This window comes from Ascaphus truei, chromosome 1 (assembly GCF_040206685.1).
Source record: "Ascaphus truei isolate aAscTru1 chromosome 1, aAscTru1.hap1, whole genome shotgun sequence".
NCBI classification, from domain to species: Eukaryota; Metazoa; Chordata; class Amphibia; order Anura; family Ascaphidae; genus Ascaphus; species Ascaphus truei.
This window is the reverse complement of record NC_134483.1, coordinates 502,740,178-502,753,361: the sequence shown is the minus strand read 5'-3', so window position 1 is coordinate 502,753,361 and position 13,184 is coordinate 502,740,178. Positions and strand designations below refer to the sequence as shown.

The 13,184-nt window shown below is 42.2% G+C and overlaps 1 protein-coding gene across 1 annotated transcript in view; it reads right to left on the bottom strand.

The window, feature by feature from the left end:
- Positions 1-13,184, bottom strand: part of STK32B (serine/threonine kinase 32B) — a 254,262-nt gene that overhangs the window by 104,912 nt on the left and 136,166 nt on the right. The window contains exon 5 of the mRNA XM_075569517.1: positions 896-933. Coding sequence (XP_075425632.1) covers positions 896-933 — 38 coding nt within the window. The remainder of the gene's footprint in view (positions 1-895; positions 934-13,184) is intronic.

Genomic DNA, 13,184 nt, shown 5'->3' with positions numbered 1-13,184 from the left:
ATGAGACATTAATAAAAGCTAAAGCTCCAGTGAGCGGCAACTTGATGAAGCACTTAAAGACTGACAGAGACAATTTAAAGGATTTTACAGTGTTGCTTGTTACACTTCTCACACAAAGATTGCTATTATTACAGTATGTAACTCGCCATGACAATATGTGATTGTATCATCACTAGTACAGATGGACAAATATTTTTTGGGCGAATTTGGATCCTCAACAAATCGGCCGATTCCTTTGGTCCGCGGAGTTCAGCGGATCAATTTCAAAAAGGGCGATTTGCATTTGCGGATTTATTATTATTATTATTACCTATACACTCCGTGGATTCTGCAACCCGTGGACGGATTTTTAGAACCCAAAAAGTGGATTCAGCAATCGGCCAACGGATTTCTGAATCTGTGGGTTGGATTCTACTAATCCGTCAATGGGTTGTATCCAATGGCGTTTTTTAAAAATAAATCCGCATGGATTAAAACCGCCCAAATCCATTTGCGGATTTTACACAAGGAAACGGATTTTGGCCGTAACATCAGCGGAATTCTGGGAAACTGATTTGAGCTGATTTGCCCATCTCTAATTACCAGGTGCTTCACAAACATAAAGACACTGCCTCAAACTTGTTCATTAACCCTTGATCATTTTTAAACGTTAATAAATATTTACTTATGTCTATTGGTAAAATGTAATTAATTAATGACATAAAATTAATTAATTACATAAAAGCTCTTTAGAATAAAGGGTTCAGACCGGAAACAGGTACAGTGCTATTAAAACAAAGACACAGCATTAAAAAAATGATACAACATTGCTAGTGCACTGCATGTACTGTACAGTAGCAATGATAATCATTGATATTGATTAAACAAAACAAGAACTTTGTACTGTGCTACTTACCATGTTCATCTAGCAAGATATTATCAGGTTTGATATCCCTGTAAGAAAAAAAAAATATATTTAATCTATGAATTCAATAATTGCATTGCTATTTCTATTGTTTACACTTTCATCTTCATGGCGCTATACAAATAAAGACATACATTACAATACAATATTATTAGAGAGCTGAGAATATTATCCACTATCCACAAATAAATTGTAATAATGGAAATGTAAGTTTTTGTGAAAAATACTTGAGGTAATAAAGCGGTGATGGAAAGCTATAGTGATGGGACTGATAATGATAATAAAGAAAAGTAACAAGGTGTAAAATAATATCAATGCTAATCTCCTAACCCCAACACTACAATCTACCCACTACACTACAAAAACTAAATGTTACAAATAATTCTGTATGATATCTGTTGATGTAAGTCCAGGCTAATACTAACTAGAGATGGGCGAATCTGCCCAAATCCGTTTCCCGGATTTTGGCTAATGTTACCCCAAAATCCGTTTTGCGGCGTAAAAATCTGCAAATGGATTTGGATGGTTTCAATCTACATGGATTCATCAAAATCTGCCATTGGATACAACCCATGGATGGATTTGTAGAATACAATCCACTGGCTTATTTTTAAGAATCCATCAACGAATTGCGGAATCCACGGATTGGATTCTACAAATCCGTCCATGGGTTTGCAGAATCAACGGAGTGTATTGGTAATAATAATAAAGAAACCACAAAACGCAAATCGCCATTTTTGAGATTGATCCGCTGAAATCCGCGGACCAAAGGAACCGGACGATCCGCTGAGGATCCCCATTTGCCCATTTCTAATACTGACTGAGCTCTGCATGTGCTCGTTGGTGTTCTAACTATTATCTGCAGGTGCCTTTCTGTGTGTGATTTACCTACTTGAAACACTGAAGTCAATACTAATGACATCATAGTGACTGATGTCACTGAAACCCGACCCGAGATTGGAACAAAAATGCTTCTTCCTTAGCTTGGTGGATCTCGGAAATTAGTTTCTGCTACATTATACTGTAGAGTATCTGTTCCCATAGAGATAAATTGATGCCTAACACCTTAGCTTCCGTATTACTGATGATACACATGCCTATAATTAAAATACACTAAAATCACAATACTTCCAAAGGAAAAACCTATTGTACCATTTATAATCTAACATGTATATACAGTATTGTAATAAATGCTACCTTTGAAAATGAATATTATGTATATTATGTGCATATACCTATGTACTGTTCAACATTTTAACGTGATAAAAATTGTGTCAATAATTATGTTTTTCTTTATTATTATTCTTGTCAAAATTGAACGTATGAAAGTCTTTTATATGGTTTTGACATTGCATTTATGTTTAAAGTCCCAACTTTCTTCGTTTCCACAGAGCCGAAATGTATAGTTGTTTTCACGTGCATACAGTACATAACAGTATACGGATTGAGAAATCTTTATCAACAAAAATTAATAATCATACCTTTTTTTATGAGTTGCTGAATTGTTGCTCTCTTATGAATTATAACCATCTTAAACCAGAGTAGTAGAATTTATTTCTGGTTTATTACAAATAGTCTTAGATGGTGTAATGTAATTATTAGTGTGTATATACAGCTAAATACAGGTAAGTAAAATGACACATATTCCATTATATTAATTTTCTTTTATGTTATGTATACACTTCATAATTATACATACTTCAATTATTTTTAAGGTTTAAATAAAGGGAGAGAACATAAAACTTTCATTGAAACTTTGCACACCTAAAGTTTGCCGTTTTTATATTGACTTGAAAATCCACATCTAAGTAGCTCATGGTCCAAATCACCTCTCCGCATAGTTAGGCAGAATTTTTTAATGTTGAATTAAAAAAAAATTAATGTCCTTTAAATTACCATTTTGAGAACAATAATATGTCATGAGAATGGTGTCCCCATTTTGTATTTGAGTGTACCTATATGCTCGAGGAGTCTACAGCATAACTGTCGATGTGTTTCCCGTACATATTGCTTGTTGCATGTGTATTTTCACATACTGTAGATAGGACTCCTTGAGCTTTACAGTTTATCAACTGTTTTATGTCATAATCTTTTAGTTATTCCAATGACTGAATTTCTTCTTTAGGATCATGTACTCACATGCTTTGCAGTTATCGCATTTATACGATCCTCTGATATTGGTCAACCATATGCTTTTTCTTGGTATTTCTAAATGACTCGTCTAGAATATATTTTTTAGATCTTTTTTTTTATATACGTTTTTAGATCTTTTAGTTACCATTGTTGACGTTGCTTTGAGGACATCGTAGTTCAGCATCTTCTAGAAGAACATATCAGTGTCTATTTAAAATGTCGCAAATCTGTCTTAATTCTTTATTGTAAGTGCTTATAACTCAAACTATTTTCTGTTCACTAATAGATTTAGTTTTATCCTGTAGGAATTGATCACAATGATTTTGTTCTGCAGCAGGCCCTTTTGATGTTAGTCTTGCTGTATCCGTCTCTTTAAAGCTCTGTTTCATATTGATTACCTGTGCAGTTCCTACGCTGTGACAGAAACTGCCCCATGGGTATCCCTCAAATTTGAGATGGAGGATGATGACTTTGTGCTCTCAAAATGCTAGTAGGATAAGTTGTTGTTTACTGTGTATTGTTGTTTGTAAACAACCTCCTTCCCCTTTTTGTATTTTTAGATCCAAAAAGGAAATTTCTTGTGAGTCAATTTGTGCAGTGACTCTTAGATTATGATCATTGTAGTCAATTCATTTCCCGAATAGAACAAAAGGAACTGATATTTTAGTTCTTTCAATATTACAATAATGTTGTCTATGCATCTGGCCCATAGATCGACATATTTTTAGTGTTGACTCAATTCTTCAACAAATACCCTACATGCGTCCCACCAGCCCATGTAAAAATTTGCATACAGTAGGTGGGAGCACATATACTGAAGTGCCCATTGCCCTTCCTCCTTTTTATTGGACTACTAATATAGATGCCATGACGAGCAAGGTTACCCCCACAGGAGACATGGGAAAAACTGTTCTTTTAAAATGAAAGTTAACCCCTTGGTTGCTGTATTATTTACACAACTTAACCTGTTCACGGCGCAATCGTGACGGATGCAAATCCAAGTGGATATAAAAAACTGCAAACATTAAGTTTACAGGGATTAAACAATAGTTGAATGTTCTTTGCCTTTATTTACATGTAGCCCTGGGCTCCTTTGCGCTCTGTGACCCCCCCCCCCCCTCGTTACCTCCGCTGCCGGGAGCGATGGTGAGTGCTGCCGGAGCCAAGCGGCAGACCCGCCGGAGTTTCTGGAGGGTGGGGGCCGAGCAGGGAGCGCTCCGGAGGCTCCGCGGCGGCCCGACAGCACAGGGTGTCGCCATGTTCATTCCATGCGCATGCGCAGGTTAAAGATGCGACGGGAGGCCCCTGTTAGTTTGCGCATTCGCAGTACATGTGCATGGAAGGGCAGCCAATCGCAAGGAGGCTATAGCAGGGACTACAAGTCCCATGAGCCTCAGGAGCGCCCCACCTGACGCCAGGGAGCCAATAGGGCTGCAGTATCTCCCTGCTCTAGGAGATAGATACATTTCGCACGCTCAGCCCATGCTAGCTAGTCAAGACCAGGAAGAGCTAGGGGTGGGAAGTGAGTGCAGGGGTCTGTGACCCGCTGCATTAGGCCAGCAGCCCCCTAGGCCCCAGTGAGGTCCTGAGTCACCACTATAGCTTGTTGTGCTTCAGGGACAGGCCCTAGGTTAGGGATCCTGCCCCATTAGTGATATTGGCAGTTAAGGACACAGCGGACGCTGCGCTTCCCGCAAAGAGGCTTGGGCTCAGGCCTACTCCATTGAGAGAGCAGGACTATCTCCAGGGTGGGATTGCCCCTGATGGATCCCCACACTGGGGGAAACCAGGACGTCATGCAGGAGATTGGCGGACTCTTTGTGAAGATCTTTTAAAGCCCAGGTGCCGTCGCACTGGGCAGGTATCGTTATAATTGCACCAACACAGTACTCACACATAGTGGCAGCGCTGACCACGGGACAAGGGTATACTGTGGACACGGTGTGGGGGTACACGGTGGTGGGCCCGGGGTATATACTCCTAAGTGGGAGTGGATGACATTGGGGACTGTGGACACGGTGTGGGGTTATCACCCCTGGGAAGTAGTGTCACAAGGTGACATTGAGGTTGATGCATGTTGTGTGATGTTATCTGCATATAGTAAACCTGAGTTATATATACCTTTGGTGTATGTGGTTAATATATGTGGGTCCTGTGTGGAGTACATTCTACACTCCTAGAATCCTACATAGGTGGAGGCGCTGTAAGGAAGATCATTTCAGAGGATTCACCCCAGGTTCCCATCAGCGGAGGTTCAGGCCTCCTGTGAACCTGCAGGTATACGCATCACACCTGGTAACATATAGGTTCCCCCTCACATGCCCTCTATCTGCGTTTGGGGTAGGGGGAATATCCGTTACATAAACATTAAATATAAAATAGTGCAGGTAGAATATACTGTACAAATAGTGTATGTAGAATATACAAAACAAAATGAATACAATGAAATTAGAGTTATTTTACTTACCTGTAATTAGCAGGGAGCAATACTTTTTATACACACTAATAATTATATAATACACCATCTAAGACTATTTATAATTTATCCGAAATAAATTCAAGTACTCTGGTTTAAAATAGTTTTTCTTCATTAGAGAGCAAGAATTCAGCAACGTACAAACAAGGGTATAATAATTAATATTTGTTGATAAAGATCCTTAGTCTGTTATGTACAGCATACACTTGAAAAACTATAAATATGACTATGGAAATGAAGAAAAGCTGGGACATGAAATATAAGTGCATGGTCAGGCCCCAAATTCAATTCCTGCATGTGTCTTATACCAAATGTACTAATGTTCAATTTGTGTGTGTCCGTTAATCAATAAAGCATTTAATTGAATGTTTAAAAAAAAAAAAAGACTCTTTACACAGCAGCTGCAGAGAGGAGAGCTTCTATGTAATGAGCAGAGAGGAGAGCTTCTATGAAGTGAGGAGAAAGATGCCAGTAAGGTCCTTGCTGTGGCAAAATGGAGGTTTTAAATTTGGGACCCCGTTATAAGCAGATTCGTGTTCTTGCGGATCGTGCTATAACGGGGTTGAGCTGTATATGTATCATCAGTAACACAGAAGCCAGGATGTTAAACATCCATTAATCTCTTTGGCAACAGATACTCTATATAAACTCATTATGCATTCCCAGAAGAAGTGTTTTAGTTGCGAAACGTGCATCGGTTTTTAGTGACGTCGGTCACCATGACATCATTAATAGTGTCTGCAGTGTTAGGAAATAATTCAAATGCTGACAGGCACCTATATTAGTAGTTGGGACACCAACAGGAGCATGCAGAGCTCAGTCAGTATTAGTCTCAACTTACATCAACAGATATCAATTTTTTGTAACAATTAGTTTGTAGTGTACAGGCATACCCCGGTTTAAGGACACTCACTTTAAGAACACTCGCGAGTAAGTACATCTCGCTCAATAGGCAAACGGCAGTTCACACATGCGCCTGTCAGCACTTCCTGAACAGCAATACCAGCTCCCTACCTGTACCGAAGCTGTGCACAAGCGGGGAGACTATAGAGCCTGTTACACATGTGTTATTTACAACAGTTATGCACGTATATGATGATTACAGTACAGAACATGCATCAATGTGGGAAAAAGGTAGTGTGCTTCACTTTAAGTACATTTTCGCTTTACATACATGCTCCGGTCCCATTGCGTACGTTAATGCGGGGTATGCCTGTAGTGGGTAGATTGTAGTGTAAGGGTTAGGAAATTAGCATTTATATTATTTTACAGTTTGTTACTTTTCTTTATTATCACTATCAGTCTCATCACTATAGCTTTCAATCACTGCGCTGTATTACCTCAAGTATTATTCCGTGACATTTCCATTATTACAATTTCTTTGTAGATAGTTGATGATATTCTCAGCTCTCTAATAATATTAATCCGGATTTACACACAGGTAAACACTCATCCTGAAGGCAACTTTCTAACACAGTCATTTTCAACCGGGGGTATTGCTGAACCCCGAGGTTTTGTGAGCACCCCTCAGGGTTTCTGTGGCCACCAGGGGGGAGAACTGGGACAACTCTCCATGCTGTCCGGTGGCACTCCACATTGCAGTGACTCGGCGGCTCCAGGATCTCAGCAGTAGCAGCCACCCAGTCACTGCTATCCTTCCTCTCCCTGCTCCTGCCGGTGCCGGAATTCATGTCACTTCCGGCTGACAGGGAGAAGAAGGTTCATGTAAGAGCGCGTGCTCTCAGCTCCCTTAAAGTGTGTGTGTGTTAGCTCCCTTAAAGTGAGAGTGTGTATAAGTGAGAGGGAGTGAGTAAGTGTGTATGTAAGTAAGAGGGGTAGCTCCCTTAAAGTGTGTGTGTGTGTGTGTGTGTGTGTGTGTGTGTGTGTGTGTGTGTGTGTGTGTGTGTGTGTGTGTGTGTGTGTGTGTGTGTGTGTGTGTGTGTGTGTGTGTGTGTGTGTAAGTGAGAGGGGGAGAGAAAGTGTGTGTGTGTGTGTGTATGTGAGAGGGAAGAATACATGTGTGTGTAAGTGAGAGGGACAGAGTAACTGAGAGGAGGAGAGTAAGGGTGTGTGTGTAAGAGAGAGGGGCAGAGTAACTGAGAGGGGGAGAGTAAGTGTGTGTAAGTGAGAGGGGAAGAGTAAGTGCATGTGCGTATGGGTGTGTAAGTGAGAGGGGGAGAGTGTGTGTGTGTGTGTGTGTATAGAAGAGAGAAGGCAAAAGTGAGTGTAAGGGAGAGGGAGTGTGAGAGGGGAGAAACACAAGAGATGGGGGCAAGGGGCGAGAGATGAAGTGGGGGTGGGGTGCGATGGGTGGGGGGAGGCAAGAGACAGGGGGTGAGGGGTGGGTTTCACAATTGAATTCTGGGGTGCCATAACAACAAAAGGTTGAAAACCACTGTTCTAACATGTTATTACTAATTTAAGTTTATAGTGCTCTCGTTAGATCCCATTAGACAACTACAATTGTTTAAGTTTACTATTTACAGTTCAACAGTATCACTATGGTAATATGGGCTATGTTTTTATTTTAATGTATTAGTAGCTGATACCAAAGGTGGCAGCCCAAGTGTGGCAGCCGTTTGCTGCCATTCACTGATGTTACAGCTGCTCTGTTATTGGTCTTCAGTAAAATATTTCATATTAACAGTATAGTGATGCATTTCTATCTTCCCACATTACCCTGCTCTCACAGCTCCACCTCCGCACAACCCCACTTACTTCTTCCTCAATGTCAACTCCTTTATATAACAAACAGCTATCCCAAACCCACCAACCTTCTACCCTATGTTTCCATTTACACTTATTTATAGATTGTAAGCTCCTTGGGGCAGGACCCTCCTTACCTACTGTAACAACTGGGCATATTCTAGTAACTGTGAGTTTGTCCTTGCAAATGGCGTCTCTAAAAAGTGACAAACAGTACGTTACACCTGCCACAACAAGGAGCACGCCTGAAAGTACCTGGGAGATCTTCTAATGAGACATGCTAAGAACATTTTAAAGAGTCACACAACTTTTCTCATAAAATATTTTCATAAGACATATACTGACAACTCTAAGGCCTCTTGTGATGAAGGGGATACTAGTGTCAGACCCAACAGGATTGGAACCTGCTACCTCTGCTATTCAAGGCAGCAGCTTTGGCATTGAAATAAAACTGGGAAGCTCCACGTCACATATCTCTCAGGTGTGCTCCTTTTAGTGCAGAACGAACATTGAACAAATAACTGTGAATACTATGTAACTGGCAACCAGGAACTGGAAATGGTCGGCTTTAAAAGGAAGCCAGGAGGAGGGTGTTACAGGTGTGAGCAATAAGCACAAAAGTACAGATGCAGCAGCCATTATCCAACCATTTCTCGGACCAGCAACTGTGAAGTCTGCTGTATTCCACGCGGCATTCACGCGATCATCTCCCCGTGAAGGCTGTCAATCACACCATTGTTTACCACCGCTGATTACCTTGATTACCTGGATTCTGATTTGTGTGGTTGCGGTTCTGCGTGTATCCACCAGATGGAAAAGTGAATCTCTTTGCATAGACAATACAGTACTGTACATTGGGTAGTGGGTAGTCAATGTGCAGGTGTATAAAAAACAGATAAAAACTGTGTCCATTATAGTGAGCCATTGTTAATTGACCTTGGTCGCTGAAGACGTTATCAAATGTAGGCGTTTCCCATTAAAATATCAAAACAGAATGTTGTGGACATTATTTTTCATTGCTATGCAATTGCTGAATGTACGTACACTGAACAGTGCATCATGTCATGTCCTTATAACAGACCAGACTGCAGTTACGCATATTTAATATTTTCTGCAATTAATGCTGGAACAGATAAGAAGGATACTTTAGGAGATGTATATGGCTATATCATTGACAACTATGATTTCTTCAAATTTTCACTGAACCATCGTGGGTGAAGCATTCTAAGGGGCATCAGTGTGCAAACTGGGGGCGCACCACCTGGAAGGGGGCGGGAGAATTTGCAGGGGGCGGGAGAATTTGCAGCGGGGGCACGGGCTGTTACAGAGGCCCCGCACTCTTTCCCCAAGGCATTTAATTTAATGCCAGGGGAGGCGTGAGGCCTCTGTAACCTCACTTACCTACTGGCAGCCGGGTCTTCGGCGTCATGGAAACGCATCAAATGATGTGACCCGCAATGTCATTTGATGCCGTGCCTTCAGGGGAGGGGAGGCGCTAATGCTGCAGCTCCCTGGAAGGGGGCCGTAGCTGAAAAAGTCTGCGCAGCGCTGCGTTAAGGCAAATTTAACTATGAATGATTGCTTTTTTTGCACAGCTCCTCCCTCGGGAAGTACCAGAGGCTATTGGTCAGTGCTCCCAGCTTTTGCCAGTATGTTTGCTCATTTCTTGAGGGGGCAGGATTTCTATTCAATACCAACATTCTCAACTTTTGGTAGGCTTGGTCTGCTTTTCATACTGTTTATGGAAATATTCCACACACAATCATCTCAGGGAATGATAACTTTTATTAATTTAACAAACAATTTTAATAGCTGACAGCAAGAATACAGTATATTTCACGTTGCCCAAACAGCTGCCCACCCTGACCCTTTGCCCATCGAGGCTCGACCGGATCCCCCGCTCACCACCTCACCACCTGCACCCAGCGAGGCCGAGGCTTGACCGGTTACCCCATGCTCACCAACACCCAGGTAGGCCAAGGCTCGACTCTCCTCCTGCACCTTGCCAGGCCGAGACTCGACCACGTACCCCCCGCTCACCACCACCTAGCCTCGCCGATACTTGAACGGGTGACACAATCATGCCTTGCACTAGATCCAGCTTTGTCATCCACATGCTGGATGTTTTTTGTGGCTTCAAAATATCAGAGAACAGAAGCGAGCAATACATGAACAGAATGGAGGCCAAGATGGATCTTCTTTTTGGGAGACTTGAGAGGATGGATAGGTGCTATGGTGTTCACATGGAGAAGATTGAGCTGAACATTGCGGGGATTTATTTTTTGCTTGGAGTCCCTGCCCCTGTATGTCCGATGCAATAGCAGAAGGGCGACCGGGAGGCGCCTTCTTCTCTCATGGAGGAACCGCATACACCCCCCTGTGCACCCTCTCCATCCCTGGATTTGACCTTCACAGTGCCAACTCAAAGCACACCACGGGAAGCCCCTCCGTCTCCAGGAATCACGTATACCCTTCTGTTTGAGTCAATGACAACCCCAGTAAGAGGACGGCCATGACAGGAGGAAACCATCCTCACAGACCCTCTATCCCTGCCAGCTGCCAAAAGCGCACTGAATCCATCACCCAGGATTGTACAGCTCCCAGACATCATGCTTAAATAGCTCCCGCAGAGCATCCATGAGAAATACAACACCAGATGCGGTGGACATGCGCACAAATTTGCCCAGTTCATTTTTAAATACCACGTCAGTTTGAGATGTACAGAGAGTGGAGCCAAAAAATGAATTATGAAGGAAATAAGTACAAGAAGGGGCTTCCTGCAAATTTAAGAAGAACTATTATGGAAGAAGTCAAGTGTTATTTCAATGTAAATGCGCTTTTGTGAGAACCATCAGAGACAGCATCAATGACCTTTTAAGACATACAAGGGCTCTTCCCTGCAGGTCCATCGACTTGATGGATGACTACATGCTTTAACTTTAGTTACAAACAAAGATGTGCCACTAATGCTTTTTATATAATAATAAAAAAGTTGATTGTTTTAAAATTATTTCATTGTTTAATGCTTCTTTTCTATTTTGCATGTCTGGAGCTGGGCAAAACAACGTGCAGGAACCTCATCCCGACCTCCCTTTCGTGCAGGAAACTCTCCCAGCAATACTGTCAGGTAAGACACAGTGCTCAAATCCATGCATGCCATGTCATTTCCCCCCAAACTCCCCAAAACCTAATGTAGTTGTAACCATGCTGTAAAATGGCTACAGTCATCTCTCCTGCTGACAGTAAGGCCTGGTAAGTTATGGGCATGCCAGCAGTAATCATGGAGGTTTGCCCTCACACCCTGGTGAGGTGCCCTATGTATGGATGGGAGTGGTCACATGCTCTGAATCCATGATTAGTGATGTCAGAGTTGTGCCAGCCCGAGGATACATAAGGCACAGCACTGCCAAAAGTTAGTTGTTAGAGGAGGTTCTTCAGAAGTTGTTGCTAAGCTGTTGGAAGGTTATGTAAGAGGCTATGAGACAAGGAGCACGTCTGAGCTCAGGCTTGGGAGGAGACAGCTTATAAGACTGTGACCAGGGACCTGGCACAGGAACTATCTCCCTAAGGGTAGATAGGGAATCCACCAATTTGGGGAAAGGACACCTTTCAAAGGGAAGTGCAGTGAACATGAGAGGCTAAGTACACCCACTGTGAGGGGCAGCTGGCCCGCCGCAAGTCAATAAAGTTGCTTTTGCTAAATCATACCCTCGTGTGTAAGTGTGGAGTGATTACACAGAGGAGTGCACCACAGAGGAGTTCCTCACAGGACCATTCACAAGCGGATGCTGGGATCCTGATGAGGTGGAAGCGCTGCACTGGATATAGGTAAGACTCATGCACACTACCTCAGCTGCCTGTCTGGGTTGGCAATCCCCACACAACATCATGCGGGAGACTCAGGAGTCCTGTTGCAACAGGTGCACCACCAGACAATACGCTGTAATGGGGGCTGGTTAGACCACAGGGGCCAATGTGAGATTGGGTGGGTCAGGCTAGGCCAGAAAATCCGTTACATACTGTAAACCTCTAGTCCTATTGTAAAATGCTGTAGCCCATGTCATGCATGCTTTGTCTCCTCCAACCCCACCCCCAACCCCCAAACTAGAAGATACTGTTTAACAATAGACTGTACTGGTGTCATGGTATAAGATTTTTTTTCTATTTCTCTTTTCTATTTTGCATGTCTGGGCAAAATGTGGACAACGTGCAGGAAAAAAAACCCTTGGTGCAGGAAACTCTCCCAGCAATAGTACCAGATAAGGCACTGTGCTAAAATTAATGCATGCCATGTCCTTTCTGCCTTAAACCCCTAAAAACCTAATGTAACCCCCTAGTCCTAATGTAAAGTGCTGTGCTCCATGCCATGCATGCCTTTTCTCCCACAACCCCAAAAATCCTAAGGATTTAATAATGTAATGTACTGTAATCATGCTTTAATAATCTTTTCCATTTTTGTTTTGCATGTGCACGTCTAGAGCTGGTCGAAGATAATGCACAGGAAACACCCACTTGGTGCAGGAAATTCTCCCAGCACTACTGCCAGGTAAGGCACTGTGCTAAAATCCATGCATGTCCTTTCCCCCCTAAACCCCTCAAAACCTAATGTAAACCCCTAGTACTAATGTAAAGTGCCTTTTCTGTTTTTTGCTTTTTCTAGCACAACCCCCAAAATCACAGGATTTAAAAATGTACAGTACTATCGACATGGTTTAATAATTTGTCATGTGTAGTCATAATGTACAGTAAAGTACAGTAAAGTACTGTACCCCATGCCATGTGTTTTCCCCCCTAAACCCTTAAAAACCTAATGTATACCCCTAGTTCTAATGTAAAGTGTCCTTTTATGCTTTTTCTAGCACAACCCCAAAAATAACATGATTTAAAAATGCACAGTACTATAGTCATGGTTTAATATTTTTTCATGTGTAGTCATAATATACAGTAAAGTACTGTACCCCATGC